This window comes from Simochromis diagramma, unplaced genomic scaffold (assembly GCF_900408965.1).
Source record: "Simochromis diagramma unplaced genomic scaffold, fSimDia1.1 OVJJ01000302.1, whole genome shotgun sequence".
NCBI lineage: Eukaryota > Metazoa > Chordata > Actinopteri > Cichliformes > Cichlidae > Simochromis > Simochromis diagramma.
Genome location: NW_024386792.1, coordinates 5,435,053 through 5,452,290, shown reverse-complemented (window position 1 = coordinate 5,452,290; position 17,238 = coordinate 5,435,053). Strand labels below are relative to the sequence as shown.

At 42.4% G+C, this 17,238-nt stretch overlaps 1 protein-coding gene across 9 annotated transcripts in view; it reads right to left on the bottom strand.

The window, feature by feature from the left end:
- The window catches only part of bnc2 (basonuclin 2), a 171,041-nt gene that overhangs the window by 33,072 nt on the left and 120,731 nt on the right, over positions 1–17,238 (bottom strand). For all 9 annotated transcript variants that reach the window (XM_040023993.1, XM_040023986.1, XM_040023987.1 and 6 more), the window contains 2 exons: positions 9,961–10,063; positions 7,915–8,150 (listed from right to left, as the gene is read on the bottom strand). In XM_040023993.1, coding sequence (XP_039879927.1) covers positions 7,915–8,150; positions 9,961–10,063 — 339 coding nt within the window. The remainder of the gene's footprint in view (positions 1–7,914; positions 8,151–9,960; positions 10,064–17,238) is intronic.

Here is a 17,238-nt window from a genome sequence, read left to right as displayed (position 1 = left end):
TTCTGCACTCATCTGCGCAAAACTGGATGAATTGATTCCATTTGCTCGCCACTTAATGCGCTGATTGTTTATTGGCATTGCTGGGAATAAAAAGAAATAAATAAACAGAAAAAATGTCTTTAAGCTTCAAATGCATGCTAATATCAATCACCATTAACAACAAAAAACAAACAAACGGATTGACCTATGATGGAATTCGACTTTAAAGTTTCTTCCTTAAAAGTGAAGTGCACAGATTTGCCCTCACACTGAAGCATCACTCTAGCCCCAACCCCTCCTTCCCCTACCCTTCCTCAAACCCTTTGTCCACTTCTCCTCTCCTGTCTCATGTGAAGTGAAGCCAGACCAATTGGTGCTGGAGAGGCAGTGTCTTTCTTTAGACCAGTAGCAGAGGGAGGAAGAGAGAATGAGGATGTGGGGTGGGCACGGGAGTCATCGCCTTCTCCTCACACCTGCATGACAGGTCATCCTGCTTAATAAAGGCACTCAGGCAAAACGCATCAGAGAGAAAGAGTGAAAGGATTAGGGCTTTACAATACGCTGGTGAGGTGCTGACCTACAAAAATGCACAAACCAGTCACTTAAGTCTAAACTCAAATGGGTCTGTTCTATTTCAGCAAACCATCACACATTATTTTGTATTCGGCGGCAAACTTCCACAGGTGTCTCACCACTGGTGTCGGTTCACGATGGGGTCAGTTAACATTTTAACCAGTGCCGCACAACACAGCGGTACAGTGCAAGCTGTGTCCTCTCTGCCAATGACACCACAGCATCACGTAGAAAATACAGGAAGTCAAACACAGCTGGGGCCACTGGTGAAAAATGAAACGGTGATAGAAATGGTGCAAAGGACAACTACAGTACTCTCCAGTGTGTGGTTCACCGGCATGTGTGTGTGTGTGTGTGTGTGAGGTCCTCCGATGTGTGTGTCACACTCCTTTCCCTCCACCAGTCTGCCTAGCTCATTTCCTCCACAAGCCGCCTCCCCGCTACTTTATGAGTGAGAGCTTCTACATCTCTCACCTCAGGACACACTTCAGTGTCTAAATGTTTCCATTTGTGGGGGAAGTGACACACATTCACTCACACCGTGGGGCATTTACCCATAACTAACCATCTTGCATATAAAATGCAGGCAAATGAAAGTGATTGGTTAAAATTCTCACTCTCTGGGAAACCTGTATGATGTGAGTATTTGTGAACATTTCGGCCTCTAAAGGGACATTTCCACTTTGAGCTGCCATACGAACCGTCAGATAAATCATAGTTTCTCATCGTTTGAGAATTTACGTATTGTCCATTATTGCCGCGATTGTACTTCTTCTTCTACTTCTGTCGGTGCTTTTTAGTCTGAAATCTCTATTTTTCTGTCCACAAAAGTCCCCAGTCAGTGCTTATTCTACACAAGTAATTTCCACAGCACTCCCTAAACAATTCAGTGTGACAATCAATGCAGGACTGGAATATCTCATGTGGATCGATACAGTGGGATGCTGCTAGACAAACCAGTGCTACACGGGATCAACACCTTCCCACACCGTCATTAGTGTCGCTGACCTTGAAGTAAAATTCAATTTCCCTCTGCAACAACAAGCCATCCCCAGCCCCCTGAAAAGCTACTTCAGAATTCAGAAGCCATTTCCTCCTTCCAATGCAGGCAAGACAGGATATTATAACTTATGAAAAGGATCTATGCAGCGAGGGATGCTGACAGAAAGAGGGGGGATTCTGTTTGAGGAGGTAATTATAACATGGGCTCCTTTGAAAAGTAAAGAGGACAGAGGCTGGCTGAGGTAAATAAAAATTCCTGATAACAGCCTGGTAGATCCCCAGTTTCAATTAGGGCGTTTGGATGACTATGGAAGTCTCTCCTGGGATGCTTCGGCTTCCAGCGAGGACCTATTGAGGGAAGTTTCCTGGGACATGGACACTGGGTAAAAAGAGAAAGGCAAATGCGCTGCGAGAGAACCAGAGATCCCATTACACTGATCAGTGTAGCGCATATCACATGAAACCGCCGAGGAGGAGGAACGATGTGTTCAGAGGGGATAAAGAGAAAGAGGGCGCCCATTAATATAGGCAGAATATTCCTTTTTTATTCTAATTATGACATGCGGGTGGAACTTAGGAGGGAAGAAGAAAAGCACCGGTGGCCCCTTTTCTCCACTTTGAGACAAGTGGACAGCGATAGCTACTTTTCTCAGAGAGAGGCTGAAAGTTCGTAGAAAGGAGGGTGTGTGTATTAGAGTGGGGTCCATGGGAAGAGATGGAGCCAGGGAATCAAACCAGCGTCTCAGATAAAGCTGTAGCATTGGCTACTAGACTTTGAAGTCAGGCTGATCATGGGGATTTGAGAGGGATATACCTTGTGTGTATGTGTGTGTTTGTGCATGTGTGTGCCTGTGAGTGTGGTTTGATAAAAACCCCAACTGGGATCCCATTGGAGCCCCTAGACCTGACCATGTATGCTAAGCATATCATTTTCCCTTGCAATGTTTGCCCTGCACAGCATGTTGCCTTCCCAATAAGATTCCTTTAGATCCATCTCCTCAGACATGCACACTCAAACACATGCATCACTCGCATATTTGGACATTGAATATACCTGATTTATGAATTTGATTACATACTGGATCACCCTGTTTTAGTTAAAATAATATTTTGAAGTCTATATATGGCCAACAAGCATGTAATTGATGCACTTAGGGATTTTTGTAATGTGGTGTAATTGCTTGAAAATGATGTCAGGTCAGTGAATGAGTCATGTCATGGCACAACTGAGGTCATGCTTACAGGTAACTCCTTTCTGTCATGACACACTGCAAAATATCGAGAATATATCCCTAATATTCTGCCAAAACAAAGACATGAGCAGAAAATATTTTAAAATGCAAGCAATCCAACACGTTCAGTCAGCCAGACTACTGATTAAAGACGACAAACTACACGAAACACTAGAATATACTTGTTTGTCTACCTTCACTGCATGACACAGTCAAATAGGCTTAAACTATGTAAAACCAAGCAGAAAAACTGGTTTCATATCATTATATATCTTTTTTTTCCCTCTGAATTTGTGCAGCAGCTTGTGAGGCCTTGTTGAATCTATGGTAAAATTCAGACTACCTTCCAAATCCAATATAAGAGGAATTATTTCCCAAATTCCTGCATACAATGTAACCTGCTCATAACCTTTCTTCTCCAGCTTGAATTCATTTGAGGGCTCGGGCTAAGGATTCAAGAGTGAGGGACTGAGGATTTGGCATGGGCAGGTCTTGTATAAGGAGCTGGCTGCGAGCTCTTCAAGCTGTGAGAAAAGGGACAGTTTAAAGGTTTACAGATTCTGCAAACATTGCATAATTTTTCGATTGCATATTATCACATGGTGCGTGTCGGACTGGACGTTTCTTGTTGAAAAGTATTTTTCAACATGCAAAATTGGCTGTGTTATCAAATGGTGAGGTTTTAATGCCTTACTGATAATGCTGATCTACCTTTCTCTGGCTGATCCTCTTATCTGAAATCGCATCCTTTTATCTCTAGCTTACTAAGAGGTGAGTGATTGAGAATAAGAAGGAAGAAGACACCCTTAAGAGCCCTAGGGAGGACAAGTGTGTGTCTATGTGTGTGTGCATACAAAGGGGGTAAGAATCACCTTGATTCAGTACACCGGCTGTCTTTGAAGTGTCTGGAGCCCAGTACGGCCAGCACAGAGCCAACCATAAGCCTTCCAGCAAAAATCGAGCCTGACCTCCCCACCAAATCATAACCATATGAACATAAGAATTTCCACCTTAGGAGAATGCTTTCTCCCCCGTCCATCTCCCAGGGTGAGGCATTAAGTTGTGATAACAGAAAACAGGTTCTGAGAGGGGGTGGGAGGGGGGCATTTGGAGGTGATGGAGGGTGGAGAGGAGGACAGGAGGACAGGAGGAAAATGGGGGTTACAAGTGTGCCGTATGGAGGAGAATGGAGAAGGGGATTGTGTCCAAAAAATGTTGTTGTGCACAGCCTGACTACCTAAAATGGAAGTTTCTCAGGCGAGGATCAAGAGATATGGTGACCTTCACAGTTGACAGAGTGAGAGACAGAAGACGGGAGGGGGAGTGGAGTGGGAGAAAGGCAAGAAAAAAAGGAGACAGAAATTTTGAAATGTGACTCTAACTCAGTAAATACCTTTCTAAACCACTATAGAGAATCAGAGTGGTACCTTCACTGAGGCCTCGGGACCCACCTGCAACTGGAAATGGTTTCCTGCCTTACACAAACACTGTTGCACCCTAATCCATGTAATTACATCCCATATTCCACATGTGTAAGTACACATGTACAACATTACAGTTCTTTTTTTTTTTTTTTTTTTTCTCCCAAAAATCTACACCTAACTTCGATGTGAAGACTCACTGGGGAAGCAACATATTTACCAAGTGAGTAATAATAATAATAATAATAACAATAGAAAAAAATCGAAGATGTTTTACAGCATAATTCACATTAAACACATCCTTGTGCATGGACGTCTGCCACTGAAACAAAGCCCCATGTTGGAGAGCCTTTCGGGTGGATGAGTGTGATTTTGTGGCTGTATGTGTGTGCGATAGTTTGAATAAGCATTCCTCTGAGTGTGCGTGCAATTAGGGTAAGGCTGTTTGTGTGTGTGTGTGTGTGTGTGTGTGTGTGTGTGTGTGTGTGTGTGTGTGTGTGTGTGTGTGTGTGTGTGTGTATAGAGTGTGTGCGGTTGTGTGGCGGTGGTGGTTGTTAGCGGTTCCATCTGGGTCTCCTGGAAGCTGTGTGGAGTCAGGAAAACCACATCTCATAAAAGCGGAGGCAGCCCAATGTTCTACAAGGACAGAACATTACTGAAAATGTCGCTCAGGAAAACCCTGGGCTTCAGCCCACATGTTGGCTGCAAAGGCTCTATCTCTCCCTCTCTATTTCCACTCAGTCTTTCTCTCTCTCTTTACTTGTTTTTTTACTTGGTACGGGATAAGAAAGAAGAAGACAAAATAGACAGCAGGGAGTGTGGGAGACAGAGGCTGAGACAGAGAGAAGCCAGCGCTGATAGCAATTCCATCTGTCGGTATCGAACAGAGGAGTGAGCAGTGACAGGCTGCGGGATGGGGCGGCGGCGGTGGTGGTTGTCTTAGAGGGGTGGGGGCATCTGGTGCACATTGGCCGAGGGTCTGTCTGGAAGCAACCATGGGAGAGGAGGGAGGACGGAGGGAGAAAAGCACGAAGGCCTGAGCAGTGGACAAGGTAAAAGTCCTGCCAAGATGAAGGGCAAAAAAAAAAAAAGATCCTGGCAACCAATAAATGTGTCTGTGTTGTTCACATACTGCCTTGGATTGAACCTGAAATCAGGGGAATATGGGAGAAATCGCAGGGAAAGCAGCTTAAAGGGTAAAAAAAAAAACACCACAGGCACACGTGCATAACTATCAGTCATCACTCTCTGGTGGAAAACCTCTTAGCTCCAATTTTGATGATTCCACAGACATTTTAAGGTTATTCAATGTCAGCCTATAAAAAAAATAAAAGAAAGAAAGAAAGAAACACCATTTGATAAGTTGCTGAGTTTTTATCATGGGTAAAATATAGAGTTTAAATGAACTGAATGCCTGAGACGTTAAGGTTTATTTATACAGTTAAGTTGAAATAAAACGCTATTTATAATATTCCTTTACTGTAAAGTAAACCAGTCTGCCCTGCAGGGTAATCAAGTCTTGATTTGAGAGGCTGTAATCACGATAGTTAACCCAAACGTTCTTATGCAGAAGCATCCACCGATGCTTCTGATATGAATGAACAACACATGAATGATTGCTGATGTTTATTTTTGTACATCAATGTATACTGTGCGTAAGGTATGTAGGTGTTTGGCTCGCTCGCTGTGATCATACTCAACCTACTGGGACAATCGTCAGTTCCTACTGGAAATAATAAAGGCAGAATAAGCAAGTTTAAATAAAAGCAGTCCATTGCTGACGACCTTCAAACACGCTGTAAAATGTGCGTTGACGAGAGGCTTCGTTACATCATACTAGTTCCGAAATCATGCACGCATCTTCTTGGTAATGGCAGTAATTTATATCATATCTTATTGAAATAAAAATTAATTTCGTTACTCCTGTGGCCTCAGCACCTTCGTTCAAATCCTACATCAGTACAAGCAACCCTTTGAAAGCCAGACTGCCAGGATTACGCTAAAGTAATTTATCATCGAATAATGTCCCCTGACACGAGTATAAAAAAAAGACAACTTATTATCTATCATCTGCAATAAAGTTCTTCTCATTTTTATCTCTCATTTAGTGCGATGCAGCGGTGGGAAACACGCCCCTGACATAAGGCGTCGCCCGGAGGCTCGGTGAAGATGATTGAATTTCATAGCTACTTACGGGCTAATAGGGCCGTACAATGACTACTTACTGTCCTTAAGTGACTGGCTGCTTCTCTGTGGCCGCGGCCCCTTTGAAGCCCTTCTGAGGAGATCTAGAGGATTTAGTCAGTAGCGTGACATGAGGCTGAGCAGTTGAGCAACAGTGCTCCCACCAGCTGACTATTAGAACCAGCTGATAAAAACACAGAGGCTACAACTATGGGAAGCACCAGCGCTCCAGTGGTTGCTCAATGCAAGGCTTTCTCACACTGCAGACTTAACGCATTCAGTCAGGTTTCTCAGGGAAAACGTCGGGTTTGAACGATGAAAAGGCGCGAGGGGATTTTCAAGCTGACGCAGCCGCAAAAAAAAAAATCACTTAATTGCTGTTATTCAATGGAGCAAAAATCTCAAAAATCTAGTTGTTTTTTTTAGCTTCTCAAATGTGGCACTTTGATGCTTGTTTATATTATTTAATAGGGTCAATTCTCAATATAAATGAAAACTGACTTAATAATAACTAGTACAGGCGCTGGTGTTTATTTTGTATTAAATATGACAGTCAATAAACATGTTTTTTTAGTTTAAAAAAAATCAAAATCATTCTATTAGATTTAGTTTTATTTTATTATCATAATATTGCCAGGCTGTACGTCCTTCCTGTAACGTACAGATTGGGAGTATCGTAAGACTGCCAGATTGTTATTTTTTGCATGTGTATTTGTGTGTGTCCTAAAGAAACTAACTGAACTGGTGAGCTCGTTACACACAGAGGCTGTTTCCACATACAAACCACTTTGTCCTGATCATGCTGTTCCACTTACACTCTTGGAAGACCAAACCATATATGCATGTGCACACATACGCACACACAGACACACAGCTAACCACATGCACATGTTCACTTGCTCTTAACTAATTCATTCAGGAACACTTTGGTTTGGGTTTCAACACCAAAACCTCTGTACCTTTGATTGAGAAATGTGTCTGACTGCAATTATCTGGGAGGGGAGGGTGAAGGGAGGGATGGATAGAGAGAGGAAACGTGCTACAGCGGTTTTATAGCTTGATGGCGTGACATTTTTCTCTACATTTTATTTTCTTTTTCTTTTTGCCTCCCTAAAAAAATCCCTTCCATTTTTCCAGAAGAGGGGCATAGTGTTGACAGAGCAGGAAAAAGGGGGCACACTGAAGTAGAAGGTAACAGCAGGGAAAATGGGAAGAAAATGGATGGACAATGGGACTGAAGTGGCCGAGATTGTCAAAGCTGTGCTTTTGTTCACTAAAATTGAAAATAACTGCAATGTCAGGGGAAATCTTAGACAGATTTGGAACTGATGGTAATGATCACCACGGATGATAAGAGCCACTTTAAAAACATTATGGAAAATTGTAGGCAAATAGAAACCTTTTGCAAGGACAAATCGGTGTGTAAGAGGAGAGTAAATACTAATATATAGTATCTGGACTTTACACTAAATCCATATGAATGCTTTGTGTGTGGCACTATAGCATATAAGCCGGTCACTGACCTGCAGTATGTAGCCCCTGACGTAGTCTCGGAGGGTCCAGCCCAAGCCATGCAGGATGTGCAGCACCTCCTCCTGCTTGAGCACGGAGAAAAGGCGGTCGAGAAGGATCTTGAGCCTGACAGGTACCGCCTGGGTGCCGTACAGCATCAGGCTACTGATGTCAAACACTACATTGGACTGAACGATCTCCACCTGGGTCGGGTGGTAGAGATGCTGGGTGCTGAGCTTGTCCAGAGCTGCATGAGCGACCCGGCGGAGTAAGGGAGAAAGAAAAGAAAATGCACACACACACACACATGCACACACACACGCACACAGACACATACACACACACACACACACACATGCACAGTTAATGACTATCAAGTTTCTCTCCCATCTCAAATCTTTCCTCTTAGGCTACTGCATAGTCAGCACTAGCTGATAATAACATATCTATCAGATAAAAGCAGTGGCATTAACGCTATTATCAGCCATTTATTCCATTGAATCTATAATGTCTGGCTCTTTCACATTTACGCTGCCCTTGCACCTTTATTTTTATTTGCCTCTTTTGTCTTGATGTGTCACCCCAGTTTCACCACGTTTTGCCTCTAACCTTAACACCTTTTGGCTCATTTATTATTATTCAGAAGCGACGGAGCCAAAGTTGCATGGTTACTGGGTGCATGTCATAGGGGTTAAAGGGTAACATAGGATTTCTTTCTACTGTGTTGGACATTTAAAGATGACAAGAAGCAGGAGGGACATAATTAAGTCAGTGGTTATCCTGTTTTGTTTTGTTTTTGCAAGACATATTCATAAATGTCTTGCAAATAAAATTTTGCATTGACTTTTTATGCTGTTTTTTCATATTAATGGAAGCATTACAAAGAAAAAGCAGACTATATGAATTGTTGGTATTACATAATTATAAATGATATGTCTACTGTCTACTAAAGAAAAACATGCTGAGGAGCCCTGCATCTACATGCAACTACCAGCAAATTTCAGCAATAACCTGCGACAGCTTGTTGGTTGCCCTCCCCTGAGGGGCAGAAATGGGGGCAAAAAGTTGCTCTCTGTCACCGCAGCTCGTAAAGGTTAACAGTCAGTGCAAGTTACAGTATAGGTTTGTCAATACCCCCACTGTTGCCGGCTCACTCACCTCTTCCTGCTCCCTGTCTGGGCGACACCTGGTGAACTCTTTATCTCTTCTCCTCTTTCTCAGTCCCTCTCTCTTTCCTAACCCCCCTTCCTTCTCCCACCCCTCTTTCCCCGCCTGTCTGGGTGACACCTGGTTGGGTCTCTCTCTGATCCCGGGACGTTTTTTTTTTTTTTTTCCTGCTGACGAGGGCTTTGCCTGACAACACAGCACAGCCAGACACGAACATAATAAAAAATGAAGAACTACTTGTCAGAGTCCCTGCCAATGCCGACATGAAATGAAAAGTGGGGGAGAGGAGAGATGGGTGCTTGACAGTTCAGAGGGAGAGATTAAAAAATAGTCAATGGGGTCCTGTGCGATCTGCTGAAGGGCCCATGGCCTGCGCTTCTGCGGACGCAAGCCAAACAGGTGTTTTCTTTTATCTTCACCCCCCCCCACACCCTCCTTCTTCTCTTTGTACTTTCTTGCCTCCTCTCCCTTTTTCTTTTACCCGCTTGAAAAACTCATAAGGTGTGGTCTCTTGCTACTCTATCTCTCTTGCGGCTGTAGAGTTTTTCTTTCTGTTTTTTTGATCTAAGATGCAAAAACAAGACTCTTTGAAAGCAAAAAAAAACAAACAAACAAAAAAACCAGAAGCAGACGAACTGCAAAGTTACTTTTACTGTGGAAAATTAGCAAAAATCATTTGGATTTTAGTACAGTTAGTAGTTAGTAGTTTAGTACAGTTTTAGTAAAGTTAACAGAACACAGATAATATTAGTTGTACTGTGATCATTTCTATATAGAGCCCAGCTATATAGAAACATAAAGTAAAGGATGAATCTATTCATTATTTCAATAACTAATTTTGGTAGATACAACAACAACCTTAATGATTTATGGTCATGTGATTTTCTCACCATGAGCTACCCAGCCATGTTTGCACTGGTCACATGTTCGTAGGTGAATCTTCCCTGGCTGGAAACACTCACACGTGCAGTTCACCAGTGTGCAGCGAATGGCCTGTGGAAACACACAAGAAAAGAAGAAATCCAAATCAATTACAGTTTGGGTAAAAAGGAGAGATAATGGAGCAAGACTAACAGAGAGCAGCTTTCAGCTAACAGCCGTGAACTGAAAAAAAAAGAAAGAAGTTTAAGAAGACTGCTGCAGGTCAGCAAAAACTCAAAGCTCATCACACACTGAACATAATGCTTTGACTGTTTCTTTAAAATGTGACAACAGCGAGATAAAGACCGGATCCTACATATCCAACTACTTTTTGATTCCATAGTGCGACTCCGCCTCTCCGTATACAGTAAGAATCCTGAGATCACGTGACCCAACAAAGGGCTTTGCTTCCTGAAAACATAGAAATGTAACTTGTTTTGACTGAGGCTCCATTACTCAACACTGGAGTTGCACTTAGTCTGACCCCGGAAAGCTTTTAGTAGGGAGAGGTTAAGTGTCCAGACTTGACAAGGCCGACTCAGTGCAGTGCAACACATCGTCTTCTGAGGCTTAACCTCCCCATAAAAAAACAAAACAGACAAGACAATGTCCTGTTAGATTTTAAAGGTGTTCACTTGATCACATATATGAGTCTGATTGTTCAATATCGCAAAAATTGTATAAATGAATGCAACTTCATCACCCAGAAGAGTACAACAGCTGCAAGCTGTAAATGTCAAGCTGGCACGGGGAAGCAAGAAGGCAAAAAAATTAATTAGAAATAAGAATCTTTAATAGGAATTGTCAGCCTTGTGTTTATCAGACATTATCTATATAAAATGATGAATAAAGATCCTAACACCAACCTAAACTGCCTGAGGGGAATCAAAAGCTGTAGGAGGATCAGTGCAGCAAAATGTCTTATGGGGAAAAAAACACTCATGACATCCAAAGTTTTCTTTGTTTTTAATCAAATATGTATTTTATTTTATTTTATTTTTTTACTTTAATGTAATGTTGGCTGTTGTGTGCAAGTTGATAGCTTCCTACTCCATGAGGCAGTCACTGTTTATGCTGGTGATGCATAAAAAAAGTAACAATAATAATAATAATAATGATTAAGGGCTAAATAATCATTATGCGATAGTCTAATAGTTTTGAGATTTCATTGCGGTAAATGCATTACCTCGTTTGCTCTCTCAGACTCATTACCATCATCCATTGAACTGCAAGTACAGATCAGAAATCTTCTCACTGCTTCACAAATTCTGCACATTTTATATTTACAGAGTTTACAAGTTAATAGAAATAGAATAAAATATTTTACATTCAGTATGGCGGCGGGTCTGTGCCGAAATGCTGAGGATATTCTTCCTATGTGTTCTTTCTTTAAAATGATAAGAAGAAAAATCTGTAATTAAAAGTATTGCAAAGAAAATATGTCAGGTGTGCTTAATGCGGCACATTGGCTGGAGGGTACAAAGGGACTGCAGCGAGCTGCTGCGTATTTACTCTGACGGGGAATTTCAAATGATGCAGAAGTTTGTCAGATCAAAATGCAGACATACCTGTGGGTGTCTGTCAGAGACCAAAAAAAAAAGGAGGAAGACAATATAAAGCTAACTGCTTGTTCATAGACCAAACTTTACTTATCAGCACACTAAACTTTATGAATTTATTGTCTGCACTGAATATGTTATCTCATACTGTCTCAATGTAATTTTTACAAGGTAATGGTGGGACAGTTTTGTGGGTCGTAGGTTGGAGTCCATCTCTGCGCCACCAGCCTATATTTCACAATATCAGAAGCAATCAGCACTTTCAGATAGACGAGGATTAGAGGCGCAGATCAGCCTTTGCATCACACAGCTGAGGTCAGCGCACGAGCTGCAAAAGACAGAATTTTTCTGCTCTTTGCTTTGCAAGTAACATTCACCCCGTCTGCGGATTAGACCAATATCCTGCAATTCAAGATATAAAACTCGCCTCACTCACAATCAACTAAGGGACCATAAAATCTATCAGAATCCCCCCCTTTGCTTGCCCTGAGGTGTTGTAAACCAGATTAGTTACTGGAGGTGTCAAAATGAACACGGGCTAATCCAAGATTAAACACAAAATTACACCACTTCTAACCATGTCACCTCACAGTTTGACACCAAATGAGGCAGGAGACAGAGATTATTTGACTTCACACCATTTTTAAGCTCTCCAGGTGCAGGGATGGCAATCCTCGCAGTGTGCGAGGATTACACGCCGTGTGTCAGTCGGAGCAAAAGTTAAGCACTGAGCTGACGTTCTAATCCAGAGCAGTGCGCATTAAACGAGTTCAGTGTTCCTTTAGTCAAGGACACATACTAACCAGATGTAGGAGCTCATAAACATTCAGAGGTAGTTAGGGTCAAATGCGTGACCTTTCAGATAGACAGACAAAAAAGGAGAATTCTTCAGTGGTATGTTTTGAATAGTTTTCCATAAAATTCCTGATTTAATGTAACAACTTTGTAGCAACATCCATGCTCATATAGCCACTTACAGCCCTTTTTTACTTCCTAATCAAATTTCCATGTTGCCAACATATAAGTTCCCTGCAGCCTAGATTACAAGACTACTCCCTTATTCACAAAGGGTCGACACAGTGCGTAGCACAGCTTGATCCACCTGTTTATGTCAGATTCCCTTTCTGACGCAGCACCAAAAGGTTGGTGTCGTGTTAGGTGAAGGTGTAAACGACTACACTACTGAACCACCTACAGGCCTACAAGAAAAATATTGAAATTATTGTTATATTTCAGTGGAATACTTTTTCTTTAATATATTCTTACCTAGTTAAATTGATATCCTGTTCAACTAGTGTTGAACCAATGATTACAGTGAAATGTAAGAAAAGTGCTACTGAAGTGCTTTCTTAACAGTCAGACCCCCAATTATGTTCAGAGCTAAAAAGATTTGATCAGTGGAAACTCAATAAGCAACATCCTTGATGACTGATTGATGTTTTTTTTAAGGTTCTGACTTTTCAAGTTAGAATTATTGCTTTACACTTTCCCGAGCATGCTTGACTATTTTATAGACATAGTCAAGCAGATCATTTTGTGGTCCTGTTATGTTGTACACACTTCATCTTAATTTTTGAGTACATTCTTTGGCTTAATTGCACTTCAGTTTATTCTGCTTTTGCCACAGAAGACTTTCCTGCATAAACTATGAAACTCTCCTCACAAAATCTAATTTAGAGCAGCCAAATTTAGCACGATGATGTCACACAGCACAGGCCTTTTTCTAATTACCTCTCTGCGCGGCACCGCTAACAGCAGAAGATGGAAACAAACAAATGGAAATATCAAATGCACCTCTGCTGTTTACGAGCTGGGGTCTGACAGCTGACAAGATACTTAAGGGGCGTCTAATACAGCAATTAGAGCGTGCCACTGTCTGCAGGGCTGCTGCTGTGACAAGGCGCCCTCTAATCACTGACTTATTACGCTGGCTAGCAGCACCTCTCATATCTGGCCCATTAAGCAGACAACAGCATTAAGAAGCATTAAAGCAGCAAGCCCCTCTCGACTGAGGAGGCACTGACGGGAGAAAAAGGAAGGGAGGGGACGCACAGTGCCTGTTATTTCTCTGTATTAATTTGTGCATTGTTACGCATTTAGTTTGGAACATGTAAGAGGAGTGAAACAGAAGAAATGTTTGTAATGTGACTGCATCAAAGCTGATTGCACACAATGAGATAAAAGACTACAGAGTGAGAGGCAGCAGACGGATGTGTCAAGGATGGCCATCAAAAACAAGATCAAGATGTGAGTTGGCCTGTGCGTGTGGCTTGTCAGAGGAAATGAGAAAGACAAAATCATCAGACTTCTCTAAGATGCTCACGTACTTGCAACTCCGCTTCTGTGGCTCTGGATTGTATTTGACCGTGGTTTAACCTGTGTCTGGCCTGTGCTGGGTCAGGGACGAGCTTGGGCCCAGATCCCACCGCTACACTCGCACATATTTGTCACAGCAGGCCGGGGGAGGAGGCTGTGTTATCTGAGGCCCGGCCAGATACACAACATTAGTCACTGTGCTAGTGTCTCGCCAGGGTTTCCTCTTTGGCTCGCAACTAAAGACGACGATTGTGAGCAAAAGGACAGAGGAGTGTGCGTTGGGCTTCATAAATCACAAGAAAACTTAACAGCTAAACAGCAAGCCGAGGAAAATCCCGACAAGGCTTCAGCAATTAGACCCGAAACAACAGTCAACTCTCTCCCAGCTGTCGCGTTACCACTGTGGTCAACAACTTAACCTAGATGCAATCAGAACGCATCATTTCCAGCCCCTATCTGGCTCAAGTGTGTGCGTCTCTCACTGCTGGGTTTTGTTTAGCTCGAGGCTTGATGTTTCATGGATGTTTTGCTTGGCTCACAGTCCCTGTCCCAGCCCAATTGTATAAACACTGACAGTCAGCAATGGCCAGCATCAGACTGGGGAGGACTCTCAATTAAAAGGCTGTTAGTGGGACAGATGGACTGAAGAACTGCAGGAAAGGGGAGCTGCTGAACAAGATGGCTTCATCTTGGACTTTAGTTTAGATAATCAGTCCAACTCTAAACCAAGCAGCAGCATATGTAAAGGTCAACCAAGGTACTCTTTTGGTGCTGTGAAACTAAAGAACTGACGGCGATCCTAAACTAATATCCGTTATAACTGTATTCCTAACTGTCATATTTGAAGGTTGACATTGTAACTATATGCTACCAAAAACACCACAAAAGCACCAGCTGCCTAGCCCGTTTCTGCCTCTCTGTATCCTCTCTAGACTTCGTACGACGAAGCCAACACAGACAGCTGCTGGATGCTGGGCGGGTATTGTTCCTTCTACTTTCACTGAAACCTTTATCATGTTCAACACACAGCCACAGACCACATTTCTTGTTTGGTGAGTTAAGCAAAGCCGAGATTTAAATGAAAACCCCGTGCGTACTTGCACATCATGTGTGCATGTGTGTAAGTCTTTGCAGCAGCAGCAGCTTGAGATTTAAATTTGTCTCTGCTTAGGGTCACTGTAAAACACTGGGAGCATCTTGTCCTCTCTTCCACCCACAAGATATTATCTCATCCATGAGTTAGCTGCTGAAATGCTGTCAATTTCCTGCCAGAAATGTGCAGCCAACATGTGTAGGAAAAGAGGCACGGCAGCTTTGCGTGTCATAAAACGGGCCCTGGATCCGTCAGATAGATCAGGACTTCACAATGTCCATATTGGAAACAGGTGACAAATAAAACACGGCGAATAAAGAAAGTCTTTGTAGTCAGACACAGCATGCCACAAAATACAGGGGAGCAAATGCCTCATGCCAGGGCTAATCTTTGCTTGTTTGATTTCATACATTGGATTTGGCTCGAAACAGAGCTTTCTTGCTTTACAAAGTGGTACAAAATAAACAACGATTAATCACTTGTGCACTAGCTTTAGTTTTCAAACACTTGCTCTAAACTGTAGTCCACAGAATAGAGACTGTTTTCCACAGAAATCCCCACAGTGTGAGGCTCGTCCTCCGTGTCAGCTCTCGTTTTGAGCCCACCGCCTGGCAGTCACAGAGCCAGAGGTCCCTGTCCTTTGTGCAGCTGTGCGTCTGGGCTTTGACACGGGGCAGAGGGACCAGAACTATGCTAATAGGAACCAAATGGGGCGTGAGTCCCTGGTGGATTACAGAAGGAGAAGAGAAGCATGTGTTTTCGTGTATTCATGTGGAGATCTGGGACCCCGCTCTTTTTTTCCTTTCCACCCCCCCCCCTCTCTCTTTCAGTCAAACAAATAGAGGCAGCCATGTCTGTTGTTTGCACGCACTCTCAGCTAATGACCTGACATATTTTTTATTGTCAATCAGTTGGTGTATCCCTAGCCTGATCAAATAAATACAAAAGGCTAATATGATGTTTGGATTTAGGCCTTTTTCAAAGGCGTCTTTTGTGACACACTGTAAACTTCTTAATCTGAAGTTCAAAAGGGCCAAGTCTGAAAATGAAGTTAGAAATGAAGTGAGCAAGGAAAAATAAACATCGAGTAAAGACTAGTGAACGTCCACCCCGAAATGTTTCGAATCAGATCGATGATGAAACCTTCGGTCTGACTTACTTACATGATAAATAGCCGAGCGTGTACTTCTGGACAGTCGCACTTGTTTATAAAGTGGACGGATAAAGGACCCAGCTGGCTTTGATATTGTGAAACACAGAGGAAGAGGGAGCATAATATAGAAATACCGGATCAGAAACACAAGCCTGTGATCTCGCTCTGATATGCCATGCTCTCAGACAGTGCAACCTATAAAGATGGAGAAATGCACCACATGGTTAACACAGAACTACACTATCAGTTCAAATACCTAAGCATCAAGGGAACAGCGGTTTCTCCCATCTTTTGTGTAGACAGCAGGTCCATGCAGAGGCCCCCTAGTCCAGGCCGCTGGCCCCTCTCAGCTCTCCTCAAAGCAATTCCCCTGCCAGAGATCAAACCACCTGCCCAGTGACAGACCTTTGGGTCCACAGACACAAGGCCAGGTTCAAAGAAGAAGTGCAAGGGGAAGCAGGGATGGAGCGAGAGAAGGAATGGGAAGTGGGGAAAGAAAAAAAAAGTGAGATAGCAAGGGAGCAGGGGGTGGTTTGGGGGGAAGGGGGGTTGTCAGGTAAGGTAGTTTGTAGGAAAGGTGGAGAAGGAAGGGAAAGCTAATGAGGGGAGGTAGGTAGGCTTAAAAAATGTTTTGCAAAAGATGCTAAAATTCCCAAAAGAGACAGCTGTTTGAGACTTTCTTTTTCACCTCATGTGAATATCTGAAATACTGTATCAATGCTAATATTCAGGTCAAAAGCCAAAGAGGATAAAGCTGCAAACAGCAGCTGTTTCTTTAATACGACCCAAAGACATGTCAGCAGAGATATTACCTTTATATTATTGCAGACATATCTCTATAAATGTACAGAATTCCAGTATATACAGTATAAAAATTGAAAACATGTAGTTATGATGCTTATTTTCACTTTGAATAGCATTGCTATTATTCAACCACAAAACATCCAACCTTGTAGATGTGTTACATTTTAGTAGAAAATGACTGGATTTTATTAAAAATGTCAGCTTTAGTTTGATAAGATGTTTACTGGATGTTTATAACTTCTATTAGTATTAATTGAAAATAGCCAGTATCACTTCAGTAATTATTCCTTTTTAAACAAGCAGTTATAATATTATCTGAACT